At 40.4% G+C, this 17,476-nt stretch overlaps 2 protein-coding genes across 8 annotated transcripts in view; one reads left to right on the top strand and one right to left on the bottom strand.

The window, feature by feature from the left end:
• The window catches only part of ERICH1 (glutamate rich 1), a 69,624-nt gene extending 69,493 nt beyond the window's left edge, over positions 1–131 (bottom strand). For all 4 annotated transcript variants that reach the window (XR_001520560.3, XR_001520559.1, XM_015622402.2 and 1 more), the window contains exon 1: positions 57–131. Coding sequence is in view for 2 of the 4 variants with exons in the window: in XM_015622402.2 (XP_015477888.1) it covers positions 57–78 (22 nt within the window). In the remaining 2 variants the exon portion in view is untranslated. The remainder of the gene's footprint in view (positions 1–56) is intronic.
• Positions 132–381: 250 nt separating this feature from the next.
• Positions 382–17,476, top strand: part of DLGAP2 (DLG associated protein 2) — a 451,519-nt gene continuing 434,424 nt past the window's right edge. For all 4 annotated transcript variants that reach the window (XM_015621029.2, XM_033513041.1, XM_033513040.1 and 1 more), the window contains exon 1: positions 382–514. In XM_015621029.2, coding sequence (XP_015476515.2) covers positions 497–514 — 18 coding nt within the window. In that variant the 5' untranslated portion in view covers positions 382–496. The remainder of the gene's footprint in view (positions 515–17,476) is intronic.

Raw genomic sequence — 17,476 nt, 5'->3', positions numbered from 1 at the left:
CCCGGGACCAGCACGGCGGGACCGACCACCCCCTGCCCCTCACGGCGCGGCCTCACCGTTCCTCCTGCTACCGGCCATGGCCCCGCGGCCCCTCCGAGCACCCGATACGGCCCCGCGCCCGCTCTCCTTCCTGTTGGCCGCCGCGCCTGTCGGTCACGGCGCTGAGCGCCGCCATTGGCGGAGGCTGCGGCAGGGCGTACCCGCGCCACGAGCTGCTCCCGCCCCCTCCCGCCCCGCCTTAGCAGGCGCGATGGCCGCGGGCTCCGGCAGGGGGCGCGCGGTTGCGCAGAGCAGGCGGGGGCGCCCCTGCCGCGCGCGCGGGAGCGAGGGCGGGGGTGCGCGCGGGGCGCGAGGGGCGGGGGGAGCGGCGCGCGGCGGCCCCGGCGGGTGAGCGGCGCCGGGGGACGCTGGGCGCGCGCCGCTGCTCCCGCTCCCGGCGTCTCCTTAATCCTGACCCGCCGCAGCCCGCACCCCGCCGCGTTAATAATGCACTAGAATGTCAGCGCTGAAAAAGGTAGGGAGGGAGGGGAGGCAATGGAAGGGGAGGAGAGGGAAGGGGCCGCCGTCGGGGCGGCCGCCGTCGGGGCGGCAGGTGCTCCGGGCTGTTGGCGAGGTGCCTCCGCACAAGCAGCAGAGGGAACGGGCGGGTGCCGGTGCCGCGGGTCCGCGCGGGGACCGCACCGTCGGGGACGGGCGCCTGGGCAGCGGGGCGAGGGCGCGCCAGCGCGCCGTCGGTTGTGGTGTCATCCGCCACCACCGGTGCCTCCCGGTGTCGCGCTGGCCCCGGCGCGGTGTCGCCGTGGCGGGGGTCTCGCCTCGCTACAGCCCGGGCAGGACGGCGGCGCGGCAGAGTGCCCGGTGCCTGAGCGGGGCGGCCGCGGTCTGGCACCTTCCCGTGTGGCCGAAGGGAGCGGCGGGGAGGGGGATGCTGCGAGCGGAGCCGCAGTGCCGGGGCGATTTAAATTTTGGCAGCTCGTGATTCTAGGGAGGAGAGGCGAGGAGGGGCCGGGGGATCGGAGGGATCGGGGCTGGCTGGAGGCGCACCGCCGCCTGCACCGCGCCCCCCTTTCCCTTGCCGGCCGCCGTGCCGTGCCCGGGAGGGCGCGGGTACGTCGGAGGGGCCGCGGTGCTCCGCCAGGCTTCTCCCAGTCCTCCGGCGCGACGGCCCGGCCCCCAGGGGCGGTGGGGCGGCAGCCGAGGAGGGGCGGGCGGCAGGTGAGTCCCGCACGTTTCCCGTGCCGGCTCTGCGCGTCTGCCACGCCGCGAGTGCGGAGGGCTCGGTGCGGCTGGAGAGTCCGCGGGCGCGCACCTGGAGCGCGGGGGTGGGTGCCGGGCGCATCTGCTGCGCTGCCCTCGGTCACCGAGGCGATCGCGGGTGGCTCTCGCCGCACAGAGGGCGGCGTTCGCGGGCGGGTTGGCTGAGCGCCTCCGCGGTCGTTTGAAACACCGTCTGCCGGAGAAATAAAATAATTACTCAGCGCCGTAATGAGAGCGCAGCGCGCCCCAGCCCGCCTCGCCTCCGCTCCCGGCAAACCGCCCGGCGGCCGCCACCGTCGGGGCGGGCGGTCCCCGCCGGCCCGGGCCGACCCGCCGCTGTGGGGCCGGTGCGGATCGGTCCGGGGCAGGGGAGCGGAGAGACTCGTCCAGACGGAGGGAAGTGCAGGAAAGGGGCTTTCTTCTACGGCCCCGTTTTCTGTCGCCTTCGTAACCTAATTCCTGCCGCTCCTGGTGTCCCAGTTCTAACAGCGGTGCCGGTGCTGTACAGCTTGGCGTTTAGCCATGAATCCATATACAAGTGCTTCGGCCTCAACTTCCCTCCAACTTAAAGGGCTCTAATTTACGGCAACAACAGCCTACTGTTGTTTGTTTCCAATTTTGCTTCGTTGCGGCACCTTCTTACACATGCTTAATGTGCCTTGGGAGCAGGTGATACTTGAATCTCTTCCAAATTACAGCCCTAAGAAGGGGACCAAGTGCTCCCGTTACCTCAGGTGATGTTAGCCCAAGATCACTGCTGTGAAAGCAAGTGCCCTTCTTAGCACTGGAGTGTTCTATATCTATTTTTCTCTGCTTCACAGTAGCAACACAAGCACTAACAAAATTTGAGACACTGGACACCTCTAGCCATTTAGGCAGTAGAAGACTGCAAGCAGGCATCCTGCGAGGAGCAGTGAGGTGACTGAGTGCAGATCCAAATGCAGATGATGGAGAAATCTCATGTGGGATCTTAGTAACTAAATGTTTTTTACTGTGGGATGTGTCAGGGGAGCATATTGATGGTACTGGACGTTTTAAAAAGCAGCTCAGGGATAGAGCAGAGGATGGATGGAAATATTTTATAATGCACTTGTATTTGAGGTGTCAGCTGTTCACATCTGGTTCGTTTCATTTCTGTCTTTATGTTTTATCAGGAAGACAGGTAAATAGGAATAGTAGAAGTTTTCTATTTCTCTGCTTTCAGCAATATAGCAATACTTTGTCATTTCCAGATGGTTAGCACGAAACATTTTCTTTCAGAACTGCAAGTTTTAAATTTACTATGTGTAGCTATTTTTACTAAGCAGATCATATAATTTTTGTTTCAAAGGCTCTTCCCCCCCACCATTTTGCATGCTTTTCAGAATGTGTCGTATGTGGTTAAAATGGACTCAGACAATGTTTAATAGTTTTACGAATTACAGTGTTATACATTGGAGATTTAATTTTGAGTGCTCAAGGCAGACCCTGTGTGATCTGACATAATATTCCTAAGTTAAATAATGCATTTATCGTGCCATTGTTCAGTAACACATGAACTAAAATCTAGGATTATCAAATAAATTTGTTGATTTCAGATTTTTTTAGCTTTTCATTTTAGTACTATAAAGTGCTATTTGCATTTAGTTAGTCATATATCTAGTTTGCACTAGAACAGTATAGGGCATACTTCTAATAAGTTTTTAGAATTTTCAGTCCCTCTGAAATGAGTTTGAATTCCTGGTGCAAATTGAAGTTAGAGTGAAGTCATAAATGCTTTAAACAAGCATTTAATAATCAGGAAACACAGACTTAGACTTGACAGAGGTCTAAGTTCTGTCAAGTCACTTGAGGAGAATGTGTTTTGTCTATGTAACACATAAAACCACAGTAAAATCCAAGACTTGCTGAATCAATGGTAATAACCATAATGACTTAATGGGGCTGGGATTTCACATTTGTGTATCGCAAAATCCCACAAATATTAATAGTGATACTGTTGGAAATGCCAAGCTGTTGAAACAAAAAAGTCACCAAAGCAAGACAAAAATTTCAAGGTCCTTTGTGCCAAACTAAAAGTTATATTCTTAATGAACTCCAATACATGAAACAAGTTATTTTAATAGTAATGGGCACATGCGATAGAAGAAACGTATCTCTGAATAGAAGGATTCATACCTGATCCCAAGGAAAGCTTGCATATCCAGTTTCCACTGTGTCTGAACATCAAGCAGCATTCTGCCCAGAGGGTACCTCTGAATTTTGCCTATCCTGGTCCACTTGTCATGTCACAGTTATGAAAGGGTTTTTTGACAGCAGATATTCTGGAAGGAAATATTTGTAGATGCAGTCTTCAAACTTCAGCTTGATTGTGAGCTTTGCCTGGATAAATTGTGGCCTTCAGAGTAATTATTAACATGAGATTTTGTGCCTTAACAAGAATGGTAAAATGTTATTTTACACCTGCCTTTGGCAAGAACTTTTTTTTTCTCTTTGTAATTATGCATAGTGAAAGCAATTTCCTTGTACAACTATGATAATCCTATGTGAAGTTTTAGTAATAAAAAGAACATAACCCCTCAAATAACCTGCTGATTTTTTATGAGGTATACCATTGGGGGGCCTTTGAATCTGCATCAGTCAAACAAAAACAGCTGTTTTGGTTCTACTCCATGAACAAGACAAGTCTTATTTGCTGCTTCACTTAATCAGTGCAGTGAATTTGTTTATATTTAACCATGCATGGTGAATGAGAGGACCACTAATGCAGAAAGTTAGTGTTAGCCCATTTGTTGTGATTACATTTAAGAAAGACTTTCAGTTCTTAGAAATGTATTACATGGGCCAAAATATCCCATTGAATGGAAAATGTTCTGTTTGCTAAATGGATAGTTTTGTTTGAATAGCTACAGGAAAAAAAATTATACACATCAGTTCAGTTTGCCTTGCAAAAATTCATAGTCATCCACGAACCATATGGCTTTCTTACCTCTAGTAGAGAAATAGCTCTCAGCATGGCAGATACAGTATGTCAACAGCTATGATCAAATATAAGTAGAAGTGGGCATGGATGAATCAGAATCTCTTTTAAAGTAGACTTGTTGGAGAACACAACTTCTCATATTTCAGTCCATATATATCTCCATTATAGAACTATATTTCCCAGAACAGATTATAGTTCATCACAACTACTTTCTGTTGGAGAGGCCAAAATGATTCATTAAAGTAGAATAAGTACTCTTCCCATGATATTTATTTAGAAAATGTCAAGTAGCAGTTTATTCATTTAGTACACGCTTGGTTGTGATGAGAGAATGGAAATCGCTGCAGTTAGATTTCTCAATCAGTGTTTCCATGCATGCATATATATTAGGTCTCACTTTGCTTTTATCTCTTTCTCAATGTACTCTTTTAAATACTTCTTTTGTGCATAAAATTTACTTATCTTCCATGCATTTTCATTCCGTATTTGTCACATTTCTCTGTCCTTGCCAGTTTTGAAAATGAGCAGCAAATAACTTCCAAAATGGCATTGGCCTTAAGCCCTCTAAATTTTTTGTGGCTTTATAAGCATATATTTCTATGATGTAAAAAGACTTCCTTTGTACTTTTGATAGTAAAGGTAGTATACACCAGCAGTTAGCAGAAATACATGAGGTATACCATAGATGAAGGCTTTTATCTCACAGGGGGAATCGGTGTCTGTTATCTTCAGGAATCACTGCAACCTCTGTGTGTAGATAAATTGACAGTAGTGGAACATATCAAAAATATAACCAAATGCATAAATCCAACAAGACAAAAATCAGTAATTTAAAGATTCAGACATTACACGAATAGGAGAAAGAGCTCAAGTATGCACCATAGCTTTTTGTCTATCTGTAGCTCCCCATCTTGGGTCCTTCATAGCTTCTTCTTCTCCCTATAAAATTCTTCCACCACTCTCAGTCTTGCATCTTCCATCTTAAATACTCTCTTTAAAAAGTAAATTTGTTACATCAGAAGAAAGAAGAGCATCTTAATGTTGTCAGTTTGACCTGATCTCATTCTGAGCACAAAAGTTGTTGCATTTCAAAGTTTATTCTAGAAAATGTAAAGGTTAAATTTTGATCATGACACCGAAAGCAGTTAGGAAAGCATAAAACTAAGACACAGATTTAGGGAGAAACTGACCACCACTCTAGTGTAGTGGTCAATTAATGTGTCCCTGATATGTACTTCATCCTGGAAGCTGCCAGGCTGCGTGAGCAGTGTTCAGCCTCTGGCATGCTGCCTTTCAGAGGAAACAACTCCTCGTGTTGTCCTGGAGAGGCAGCAGGACAGTACTGAGAAAAACAATTCAAAACTATTTTTATTATCTTTATCCTTTAATTTAGGTAATTCTGTATGTTCAGTAATCCCTAAGGTGTGGTGAGAATGCAATTTAATTGTATAGGCTAATTTCCCTTAGCATGCAAAATTTTTTTAAAAAAATGTTGATTTTCTTCATGAAATTTATTTTTGTACATTGGAGGTCAACTAAATAAGTTTTCTGTGATTCTTAACTTCTCAGTGGTATGGCTTGTATTGGGAAACTTTTTAATGCCTTAATAATGTTATGCAAATTATATTTCATAAAGTATCACCAAAATCTCCAGCAGGTCTCCTAGTTTCACAGCTGGGTAAGCTGATGACTCTTCATAGAAAACAGACACAATTATTAATTATTATTAATGATGCAGATAACCAAGTTACCTTAAAGAAATCTCTGTCCAAACCATTTCACTCTCATGTGGTAGGTTTTAGAGCTCATGCAGCTGCAGGAATACAGAAGTATGCCATTGTATTATTCTGTGCTTTTCTGGCAGTGAGGAGTAGAACAAACTTCTCAGCTTTCATGCCTGCCTTCTAGTTTCACAAGTAGCCTATAAAAATAACACTGAACAAATAGCTTCAATCACCACAAGTGGGAAGGTACTTTTTAACCTCTTTTTTTCCCCTGAATAGTGGACAGTAGTGAAAGAATCTCAAGCAGTTACTATACCTTTTATTTCTTATACTCTAAAAATAGAGGAGCAAGGAAAAAACCCCAGATGATCTTCCACATTCTTGCTGATTTATGGCTTAATAAATCATTGGGATATAAAGCTTTAGAGCATAAACAATCTTACTATTTTAATTTTGTTTAAGCAGAGTCCAAGTAATATAAAAGACAACTTCTTCTGCTTCATTCATGCAGAGTGAAATTCTTTCCAAAGAGCATCAGTATGAGGCCACCGTCATCCTCTGTGCAACAGCAGATTTCACTTAAATGAACAAATATATTCCTTAGTTTTACAGTTTGATAACAGTTATCTTCCCTGATAAGCAGAAAGGAGGACAATGCTTGCTTTATTCCTTTGATTCACTTCCCTTGATCTTGCACCATTTCAAATCCTTCCTAGTTGAATATACAAGAAGAATCTGGGCCTTTTTTAGTGCTAGAAAAGGAAATGGAAAAATACAACCAAATGTCTTGCAAAAACTATGTATCTGTCTCAATTCTTATCCAGGCTTCCTCAAGATAATGCAGTCTATAGGAAATAACATGTAGACTTAAGAATGTGTGTGTTTTTTTTTAACTGGGCTATAAAGACGATCACAGCAAGAAGATGCTGCGTATCAGTGAGAAGTATTAATATCCTCCAGCTGGGAAGACGATGGGCTCCCATTGGTAAGAATGACACGAGCTTCACCTTCCCTTTGGAGGAGAGCTCCAGCCCCTCTGATGTTTCCAGCCCTTTCTGGCAGTGGGACATGAAACTGATCTTTTCTTTGATGGCAACTTGTGGCTTTGTTATTTAGCATCTGGCCTGGTTTTTGGCTATTTTGGGATTATCTTTGCCATAATGTTTTACTTAAAGGTAAGAAATTGAAAAATATGATTGTTAAATGTTCCTGTTATGCATTGTGTACATGATAAATTTATTTTTATTTGAACCTCAAATTTTGATCTCACTCATTTGAGGGTCTGTTTACAAATACTGTTGCTTAGGAATAGCTTATATTCATACCACAGAAGTCCAAAATTAGTTTTCAGAGCTATATAAATTACTGGATTTAAGAGAATAGCTTCAATATATAATAGATTCATTTTTAGAGAACTAATGTAAATGATTTTTTTTCTTAGTAACTTAACAGAAATTTAAATTTACTCTTTTCCTTTCTGGAATTCAAATGAATAAACTGGAATGCTCTTTTCTTCCCCTCAGTTTTAGTAGACTGAGAAATCAAAATGTTACATATAGCTTAGGCTTGGCTCCTTCATGACTGTTTATTGAAACTCCAGTTTACTAAAGTTTGTAGATCAGAGTAATTTTCTCACAAGATCCTGCAGTTTATAGAATTATATAAAGCATAAAATGCTGCAGTATGTATGAGAATGCAGCATTACTTTCATTGAAATGAAAGTAATTTCATTTTGAAATTTTGAAATGCACATTTTGAAATGCACTGGATTCTTGGTGTCTCCTATCTCCATATATGTCAGCTCTCATTCATTATGCAAGAGGTGAGTATCGTGAGGTGTTTCAGAAGAAATTAGTTTTTATGAAGTTGAAAAAGCATGCAATTAGTTATGATGTCATGTACTTTTATAATAATATAGATGGTAACTAATTTAGTAACAGTTTTCTTAAATGATAATTTATAACTTACTCCTCAAAAATCTTAACATGACACTTTGAAGGGAAACTTTTCAGTCTCATCTCCTTTAGTAAAATGATGCATTCTTATATTGCACTGACCTTTCTCATGAAAATTTGAGCTATCTACACTGCAAGGTTTCAGCTGCAACAAGATTTAGAAAGTTATACATTACTTTATGAATTCAAAGGCACATAGTGACCTTTGAAAGTAAGGAAATAGAGGACCAAAATATTAAACTAGATCTAAATTAAATATTTTTAAGTTGTTATATTTATTTTAAAATTAAAACCTGTTATTTTAATTTTGGATGCTTTCCAGCGTTTTTCTCTTTTCCTCCCTATAAATGTTTCTCTGCAGCTAAAATAACTTGTTAAAAGTGACAGAAATCAGTGGAAATAGTCTTATGTCCACTAGTAAAATACCTCATATAGTAATGTGTGTTCGGTTTTGAGGTAATTTCTAGCACTATAAATATATATTTATAAATTTATTTATAGTTAATGTTCTTTTATGTTGTTTCATTTTGAATTATCTTTTTTTACATGTATTATTTTCTCCCCTTAATCACTGTATTTCAAAATACCTTTTTCATTTTATGGGTCTTTTTGGTATTGTGCATACCCAAGTAAATGTCTCATCTGATATATTATTATTTTTAACGTGTACTGTGCTTATGATTCAGAGCTGTGTGGAAGTCTCTCCAATACTTGTACTTGTGGATAAGTTATGCAGCACACTTACTTTGCTAACAAATGTCAGGTCTCTGATCAATTGCCTGGGATTTTTCTATTTCTTTTCACATTCCAAAATTGTCATGAATTGCTGTTCTATAAAATGATGCAGAAAAACCAAAATACAAAGCTGAGAAGCTCAGTGTATGCCAGGCTGTAGAATAATGCTTTGATCAATAAAATGGAAAAGTTTCTCCTATACAAGCATATCACATTCAGATGGCATTCTCTTTCAGGAGCTTTCCTGTCATGTTTGTGAGTAATTTTCTATTTAGTTGCACTCCTGAGTAATACATTTTTCTTTTCACTTTTTTAAGAAAGATACAAATGCCTTTTCCAAACTTCCTTTAATAGAATATTTTCTGTGCATTTGTTAATTTCTTTAAATTGCACTCCATTGTTTTAGAAACTTTGTGGTATGCTTCCTAATTGGATGGAATTTTGTTTAAAGTGTACTGACAAATGTCCATTTGTTACTCCAACATGGACACTGAAGCTTAGCAAAGTAGTGTGATACCTGAGAATCACAAGAATGTGTAAAGCTTTACGTTCTGATTACAGCCTTCAAATGAAATCTAACATTTTGCTTCACTGCTAGAACAATCACTGCTATAGGTGCAGCTTGTTAACATTTGTGTTTTCCTGCACTTCTTGTCGCAGTCTATGAGCTGGAGGGTGAAAAGACACAGGAGCAAGCCCAGGTTAATGTTGGAAAAAAGGGAAAATATGCAGAGATTTAGGGAAGCATGCATTACTGCTTAGCACCAGAAGAAAAGAAGACAAATGATCAAGAATATTGATGAAAGTGTCAGAATGTCATGCTGGAGAGATCCTAATAGAGCAATACAGAGGATGACTGTTTTGGTTGCCTTGTTCTGATTATATGTAAGGGACAGGATCAAGCTTCATAACATCCCTTTCCTGAGGTATCACACGTATTTTAGGAACTGCATCATACAAGATTGACAGATGTCAATGTTTTGATGAGTACAGTATAAAGTTGCATTAACTATAGGTAAACAGACATCAGTATTGCATAATGTATCTTGATATATAAAAATGTATAAAAGAGGCTCAGCTGGTATGAGATAGCTGCCAGGATGTCAGGTTTGGATTATTCTTTACTTGGGAAACAGATTGCCCGTGAAATAGGGTGACTTATTCAAAAAAAAAAAACAACCCAACAAACCCCAAGGAGACGTTTACTGAAAGAAAACATTATTCTGTTATTAACTTCAGTTGCATAATTCTACATAATGATGAATAAAATTTGTTGCTCTTTTTCAACATCTTTCATGGGCTGATCCTAGTTACCCTAAAGGAATATCTTACTATTCTCACTGAAATTTGCCATGAAAGCTGTGCTTCTCTTGACCAATGGAATAAACCTTTCCTGTGTGTCTGACTTTAGAGCAGAAGGACCAAAGCACTCCTGGCAGCCAGGCTGTTCCTGTGTGAATTCTCTTCTGAAAGACATCAATGTGATCATTAGTCGTCTTTACTTTTTCAGAGCAAAACATAAAATCCTCCAGCCTTGTCCTCCCTTCATAAATATTTCCAGATCTTGTAATCACTACCACTGGTGAAATCTCATCTGAAAGATTTGCAAGAGGTACCAAAATAAAGAGCAATGTATGTGCATGCAAGATGTCCCCTTTATGAAGGAAGGATAGATATGCTGAAATACTGTTCCATAAAAATTTACTGATGCATTTTCTTAAAAACTGTATCCATGAAAATTTACTCTTAACTGTCCAGTACTACTGTTTCTTTGGCTGTAGCTATTAGTCCTGTATAATTTGACCTAGAGGATTTTGTGATACTCTTTTTGATATATTTAAATTCACTGTATATTTAAGCAACAAATTGTGATTATACCCAAGCATTTATATATGTTCCACAAAGGAGAGTGGAGAAAGAGGGAAGACTGCAGACCAAACAGTAAGTTTTCAATATCTTCAGTGTCCTTAGATTAGAAATTTTAAGAGAAATTTAAATATTCCCACTGAAAAAAATCAAGTGATTAAAGTATAACAAATAAAAATGGAAAGGCAGAAGATAATACAGAATTAATGATAATGAGCAATAGAAAATTAGTATTAATATAGTCATTATGAAAGTGAAACTAGTAGTAATTTCACTTTTTTTCCATGTGGAGGCAGGTAATTGTTCATAAATATATGAAAAAAACTCATGAATTGAAAGATGAGAACAAAATTGAACTGATTCCTGTAAAAAATGAAATATGATATAAGGTCATTTAGTGGTTATGTATAATTTTTTTTTCCTCACTCATGACTTGAAATTTTTATTTAGAGATCAACGAAAATAATTTCCTGGAATACTGCCTGTTGTCACCAGGAAACGACTTCTTTCAGAATTTCCTTGATATTAACTTTTTTTTGTTGTTTTGTTGGTTTTTTTTTTTTCACAGCAGGCAACTTGGAAATTTCAGGTGGTGTCAAATTGATACATATTTGTGAATTCATGTAAGAATATCTTCCATGTGTGTTTGTGGCTGAACCTGTGCCTTTATCTAGTTTCTTGATGCAGTAAAAAAGGCTGGCTGAAGCCTCCTATTCCCAGTTGTGGTTTGGTCACTGTGGATACTGCAGGCTTTCTCTTACACAATGGCAGTTTATTTGCTTTACCTGTGCTTGATTCCATGGCATTTGAGTGTGTTGGGGGGTGAGGAGAACAGAGCATCCTCATTTTTGACAGGAGGCAGCACTTTGATAGCTCTGGCTTACACTTGGGACTAAATGCAGCTGGGCTCTCTTCAGTGCCCAGCACCACTCCAAGATGCCTGCACAGACCTGGCTGTGTCCAGGTCAGGGCACCCAGCACTGCCCAGGGAGCACCAACTCCCCAAGGTGACCCTTCCCTGCCACTGTGAAGAGCTCAGGGCCATGTGAGGGACTATAGATAGTCACACTTCTGCCCTTCAGCCGTTGCTGCAGAAGGGCACCATGTAATCCATGTGCTCTGTCTGCCAACAAATACAGATACAAATCTGCTCACCTCAGGTGTCTCAAACTTTCCATAATAATACCAGATACCTGTTTGCAAATAGCTAAATCCTGCCCACAACCTGTGTTGCCACTGCACTAAGGGGAGCTCTTTAAGAGGCAGTACATGGCTGTAACCACTGACTTCGATGAAAAAACTTCAGTGGTAAGGTGAATTTAGAACTAATGGATCCTAAAGATTTAAATGCATTTGTGTTTTTTATTTTATATAATAAATGAGCACATATAAAGTGTTCCTCAGATATGCTTGGAGAGCACTGTGCTTGCTATGTGCAAATTTCAGCTGTTGGTTGCTTAGACTTAAGCTTATTTGTATTTAGATTTCACAAATTAGCCTACTTCCCAGGGAAAATCAGCCATCTGAAATATCTGAAGTGTTTTAATTCAGCCATTTGAGTTATGGGTGAACAAGGAAGGTTTTGCCTTTGAACTCGCATCCAGTTTTTAGGTGCCAGCTGGCAAAGGCATCCCTAAGCACACACCTTGCTGGTGAGCAGGGTTTTGGGTTTTAGCATTGTATTTGGGCTGTGTCATACTTCAGTTGTTTTCACTGTAGCCTTCCACAGAAAAGGTGACTTTTATATATTAACTCTCTGAGCAAAATTTTGATGAGCATGGGCATTTTCAAGTCATAAACATCAAAAGCTGCCTACAAGAAAAGCTGTATTTTTAACTTCTCTATGTTGTTTATGAACAAATAATCTATGTTTATATTTTTCTTCTAATGTGAAAAAAGCATTTTCTTACTGTTGTTGCTTCTGTCAGAAAAGTAGTCAAATACCTCAAAACATTGAGCTGGGATATGTGCTGATGGCTGAAGAGAGAGCATCACCAAGTTATTCTCCCCAAACTGTGCAGTGCCCATTGTTTAATAGCCTCCCCTTCCATTGATGACCACTGATGATGTGCCGGCTACCTGAGACCAGAACAACAGTGCTTGAAGTGCCACAGTGGCTCTTGCCCTGCCACTGCACTGTTGATGAATGTGCCATCTTTGGGGCTTGTGGCCAAGTGTAAATTTACTTCAAGTGGGCAGCCCCTTTTTCCATGGTGCCAGTGAGTTGTCTGCCTCTGAACTTTCTGCAAGCTGCCCCAGTCACTGGCATGGTGGGAATTACTGGAGTACTTTGGGCCATTCCTCTGCTGGCATCAGAGAAACCTGAAGGAGGGGCCTGGGAGAGAAGTGGCACCTGAAGATCTCTGCCTTCTCCATCGAAGATGATGCCTTCAGGTCATACTGAAGCTGGGCAGCATATTGCATTTTGCTGCCAAAACAAATTACCGGCTCCAAAGCTTGCCCTGCCACTGGAACACTGACTTCTCTTCTGGGTGCAGTGTTTGGGAAGAGCGCAGTCAGCAATCCTCTCTGCTGATCTCCAGTAACGACTGGGAAGGGGGACAGATTTAGTGTTTATCCTGTACAGGGCTGCATGTGCTTTTCCATAATTTTTAGAAATTTCCTTTGAAAGAGCTGACGATGCGTAATCTATTTTAAATAGTGCTTCAGAAGATGAAATTATTTTTGGTCTAAGTGAAATCAATAAGCAGTTTTAAATATAAGATATGGTTTAAATAAGCAAAAAAATATCCAGTGACCCTCAGTATTTATTGTATGTCTTAGACCTGCTATGACAGCCTTTTTTTAGCTAATTAATAGCTTCATTCGGTAGAAGAGCTTATGGAAACCACCAAAACCTCACTCTGAAGTCTTTCAAAACTTCACTCTGAAGCCTTTGAAGGCATGAGTAGTAACAAGTGCAGGTGTGGTGCTTCCTCCTTTATTTCAGGCTTCCCTTTTTCCTAGGATACCTGTTCCTCAAAGGAACAGAGGTACTGGACCTTGTTCTCCCTGGCTTCCTTGTGTGCATCAGGAAGTTTTCCAAGTCCTGGGCTGTGTAGCCCCTCCCTAAGTCAGGTGCTGGTAGAATCCCAGTTTGCATCTTCTTGTCTGCACTGTTGCAAACTTCCCTGTCCTAGCACTCATGCATGGCTGAGCTCTGCACATGCTGGGCTGTATAGAGCAATGCTCCTGCCTTGCTTATGGAGATCACCATCCTTCTGCCCTGCTCTCACAATCAAAGGTCTCAAGAGTAGAGTTTCCCAAATAGGGAAGCATTTTCAAGTTCTTTATAAAAATTAATGTAGCTCTCCCATGCTAGCTTTTCCCCCCTAATGCTCACTTTTTACTGTCTCCTTGCCTACTGCTACAATTGTGATGTTGGTACTTTCATTTGTTATGTTGAATGTTTTCTGAAATAAATAAGAACATTGCTTTATTTGTGGATAATGCTGGTCCCTTATGTACAGTACTGGGAAATGTTGCCTAGCAAATCCTGTGACTCTTGATGAAATATGTTAGTTTCTTCTCATAATTTACATCCATTATTTCTCACAGTATTAGATGTATTGTACATGCTTTCATGATGCTGACTTAAAAGGAAAGTGAAATGGTCGTCAAGCAGACTTTTGGACTCAGTTCTTTTCTTGAGACTTTGTTTCTGGGTACGAGGTTAATCTTACTAAATGCACATCTTGTAGCTGCTCCATTGGGACACTAACTAGTGGTTATTGGAACTTCTTGGTTCCCTTGTTGTGGAGAGTGGAGTGGGATGGGCAGGCCTAAGGGGAGATGTAGCCTTGCCCTAAGGCAGTTAGCTGCATCTCACCTGGGAAGTGCTGCTTGTGTCAACACCTGAGCTTGGGATGACTGGCTCAGAGGCAGGTTCCTATCATAAAGGACATATATAGATATATATGTGTAAGTATGGTGAGTTTTGTCAGGGAAATCTACAGGTAGTCTTTTTTTTAATACATTTAGTGAGAATTTTGCCATACTATTAAACAGGTCTTGAAAGAATGAATCTCTAGATTGTAGTTTCTCACTGTTACTAAAGATGCTTTAAAAATAAGTAACTGTGCATAAATACATCAGAAATAATTGAGTTCTCATTAATTTGAGGTTCCAGTCAAAACAACTGTTCTTATGCCCTGAATTCTGCAGAAAGTTAAAATTTGTGTCCTAACACTGCATGAACTTCTGAGTTGTATGCCATGTCTCAGGCACTCTTTTATTTTTTTTAATTTTTTAATTATTTTTTATTAAATTCTTTTTTTTTTTTTTTTTTTTTTTTTTTCAGAAGAAGTCTGGTTTAGTGTAGTTCCACACAGGAGCAGGGCTGGGGTAGCTGACTTCTCTTTCTCGTTCTCTCTCTCTCTCTCTCCCTCTCTCCCATCTTACCAGTAACTAAATTTTTGTCAGATCTCCTGAGATGCTTGCTGATTCTATTCCTTGCTCAGCAACAGGAGGTTAAGACATAGAAAAAGGCTGTTTTGGAGTCTATTTGAAACATGCCAATAATAGCAATTGTTGGTAATGAATCTATTCCTTCTGATTACATGACATACTCCTTCCCTCTTGTGATAGAAGCTTTAAATGTTAGTAGCCAGGAAGTGCCAGCATTTTGATTGCTGCCTGTAGTTAAATACATAAAAATATCAGAGGCATAAAATATTTTGGCATAAAAAAAACAAATGGGTTGAGAGATAGGGAATATAAGGCAGAGGCAGAACAATCTGCTTGGAATACTTGTTACTGCCTTTCCTCCAAGTATTGCTAAGAGAAGTTTAGCAGCCACATAAGAAATGTGTTTGTGTTCCCTCACCAGCTGTGTTTGAACTGGGGAGTTTGATCTCTAAGCTGGTCCTTGTAACAAGATTTTTAATGTCTAGATAGTCCTGGTGCTGGTTTTGAAATGCTAAAAAGTGGAAAGTTCTAGTGACATGGAAATACTTGCTCCATTCATGGTGTTCTTGGAATGGATGTGTCCTGCATTTTCTTGGCTGATCTACTGTCAGTTTTTGAAGGGTCAACTCTGTACTGTGCTGCTTTTAACTTATCCCAGAGTTAAAATAATACAACAAATAAAAAATAACAAATAAATTTTTTCAAAGAACCATTCTGGTGCACTTTATTCCAGCTGAACTTTTTTTGGCATTTTTATGAATTGAATCTACTGCTGTTAGAATGTTAAACAGAAAATTGTCATTGAAACTAGATGTTTAGTCAAAAGTTACACTTTCATAACTCTGCTATCATAAAAGGAATAAATTGTCAGTATACATAATGCATATCATTATACACATACCCATTCTCTTTTTCCAGTAGCAGACATATTAGAAAAATTTCAGTGTTCAAAAACAGAATTTTCATTAAATGAAACTGTTATTGTTGGGATTTAAAAACTTGTAAAGCTCTGTTTTACCATGCTGCATACACAGCTGTTTTTAGAAGCAGTCACGGAGTTTCTTTCAAACTGAGTCAATGTTAGATTTCAACTGAGAAAGCTGGTAATGATTCAGGGTAAGATTTCAATTTCTTTATATGTAAGACCAAAAAAATATACATAACATTCTAAAATTGAATACTTGTAATACCTAAAATGCCTTAATAGATATTGGCATTGCTCCATATGAAACTTTTGTAAGTCATCCTAATCCTAGTGAGTTCAGCATCCTAAATAGGCACATGTTCATGCATTAAAGAAACAGCCCTTCTGTTGCCCTGTAAGCATGAAATCAAATAGGTTTTTTGTGGTTCATTATTCCAAAGACTTCACAATAGATCCCTAAATACTTTTATTATTAGAAATTCAGCATTTTTTGTTCCTCCAAAGAGCCTGTATGCTTTGTGTTTGAGTCACATTTGAGTCACTTTTGTGTCCAACTGACTTTTAAACTGTTTTCTGTGGCTTTTGATTATTGAATAGTTAGCTTACTCTAGCTCTACAGGACACTGAGGAAAAAGAAGAACTGTTCAGTACAGATATGGCTATTCTCCCTCCAGTTCTCATCAGCACTCTTGTTATCAGTTGTGTTTTAATATTGTTTAGACATGTTATACATTTACAATTTTCTATCCATAAAATAAGACAAATAATTAGTTAATAAATTACCTAAACATAGATGTGGTGCACATCTATCATAATAATATCAATATCTAAATCATATTTAAGCATAGATAAAAATTTGTAGGGAAAGTGACTGTAAACTTTTTTCTTCTGTGCAATGGTAGCATGTGTGCACTGTCACATTCAGGCAGCATATTCTTTCATTAAAATGTTTCACTGCATTTTTATGAAGTTCATGTGCGATGTGTATTCCTGTTTTCAATCAAGCTATAAAACACCACTGCCAGCTGGTGTTGTGAGCACCATTCATTGCTTCCATCAGACTTCACTCCTCTGCAAGCTTAAAGGACTACTTTTTAAAATTACATTCTTTATGACCTATTCTCTATTAGACCTACTGGACTAATCAGCTCTACAATCTAGCTACAGATTCCTAGGGTAGCATTTAGGTCAGAATCTGCAGATGATACTCAGTTTGGAATTAAGATACATGAATGTAGTTTTCTGCCTCAATCAGATATCTGATGCCTTTTCAAAAACCTTAAGTTATTCCATGTCACTCTCAGCTACTGAACAAAAATACTCCAATCCTTCTTAGGTTCTGTGTGATATCTCCCAACATCAGCAGAGCTCTGAGTCAACAGGCAGCCCCAGAAGTTGGGGGAAGGCATAATAACAACAGCAACAATAATAATAAACACAGTCGCCTGTATTTATATACTGACTCAATTCCTCTATGCCTAAGATCCCACTATAGGGCATGAAGATTAATCAGTACAGTGACAGAAACTGGGAAATTCAGCTGAACAGCCTCTGTGTGTGGTATTTCAGATGCTTGAGGTTATCTAAGACACCTGTGGCAGGTAGAATGTGCGTTGTAGGATGTAAAGAGGGTGTATGTTCCTTA

Source organism: Parus major, chromosome 3 (assembly GCF_001522545.3).
Source record: "Parus major isolate Abel chromosome 3, Parus_major1.1, whole genome shotgun sequence".
Taxonomy (NCBI): Eukaryota; Metazoa; Chordata; class Aves; order Passeriformes; family Paridae; genus Parus; species Parus major.
The sequence above is the reverse complement of the archived record's forward strand: the minus strand, read 5'-3'. Positions and strand labels throughout refer to the sequence as shown.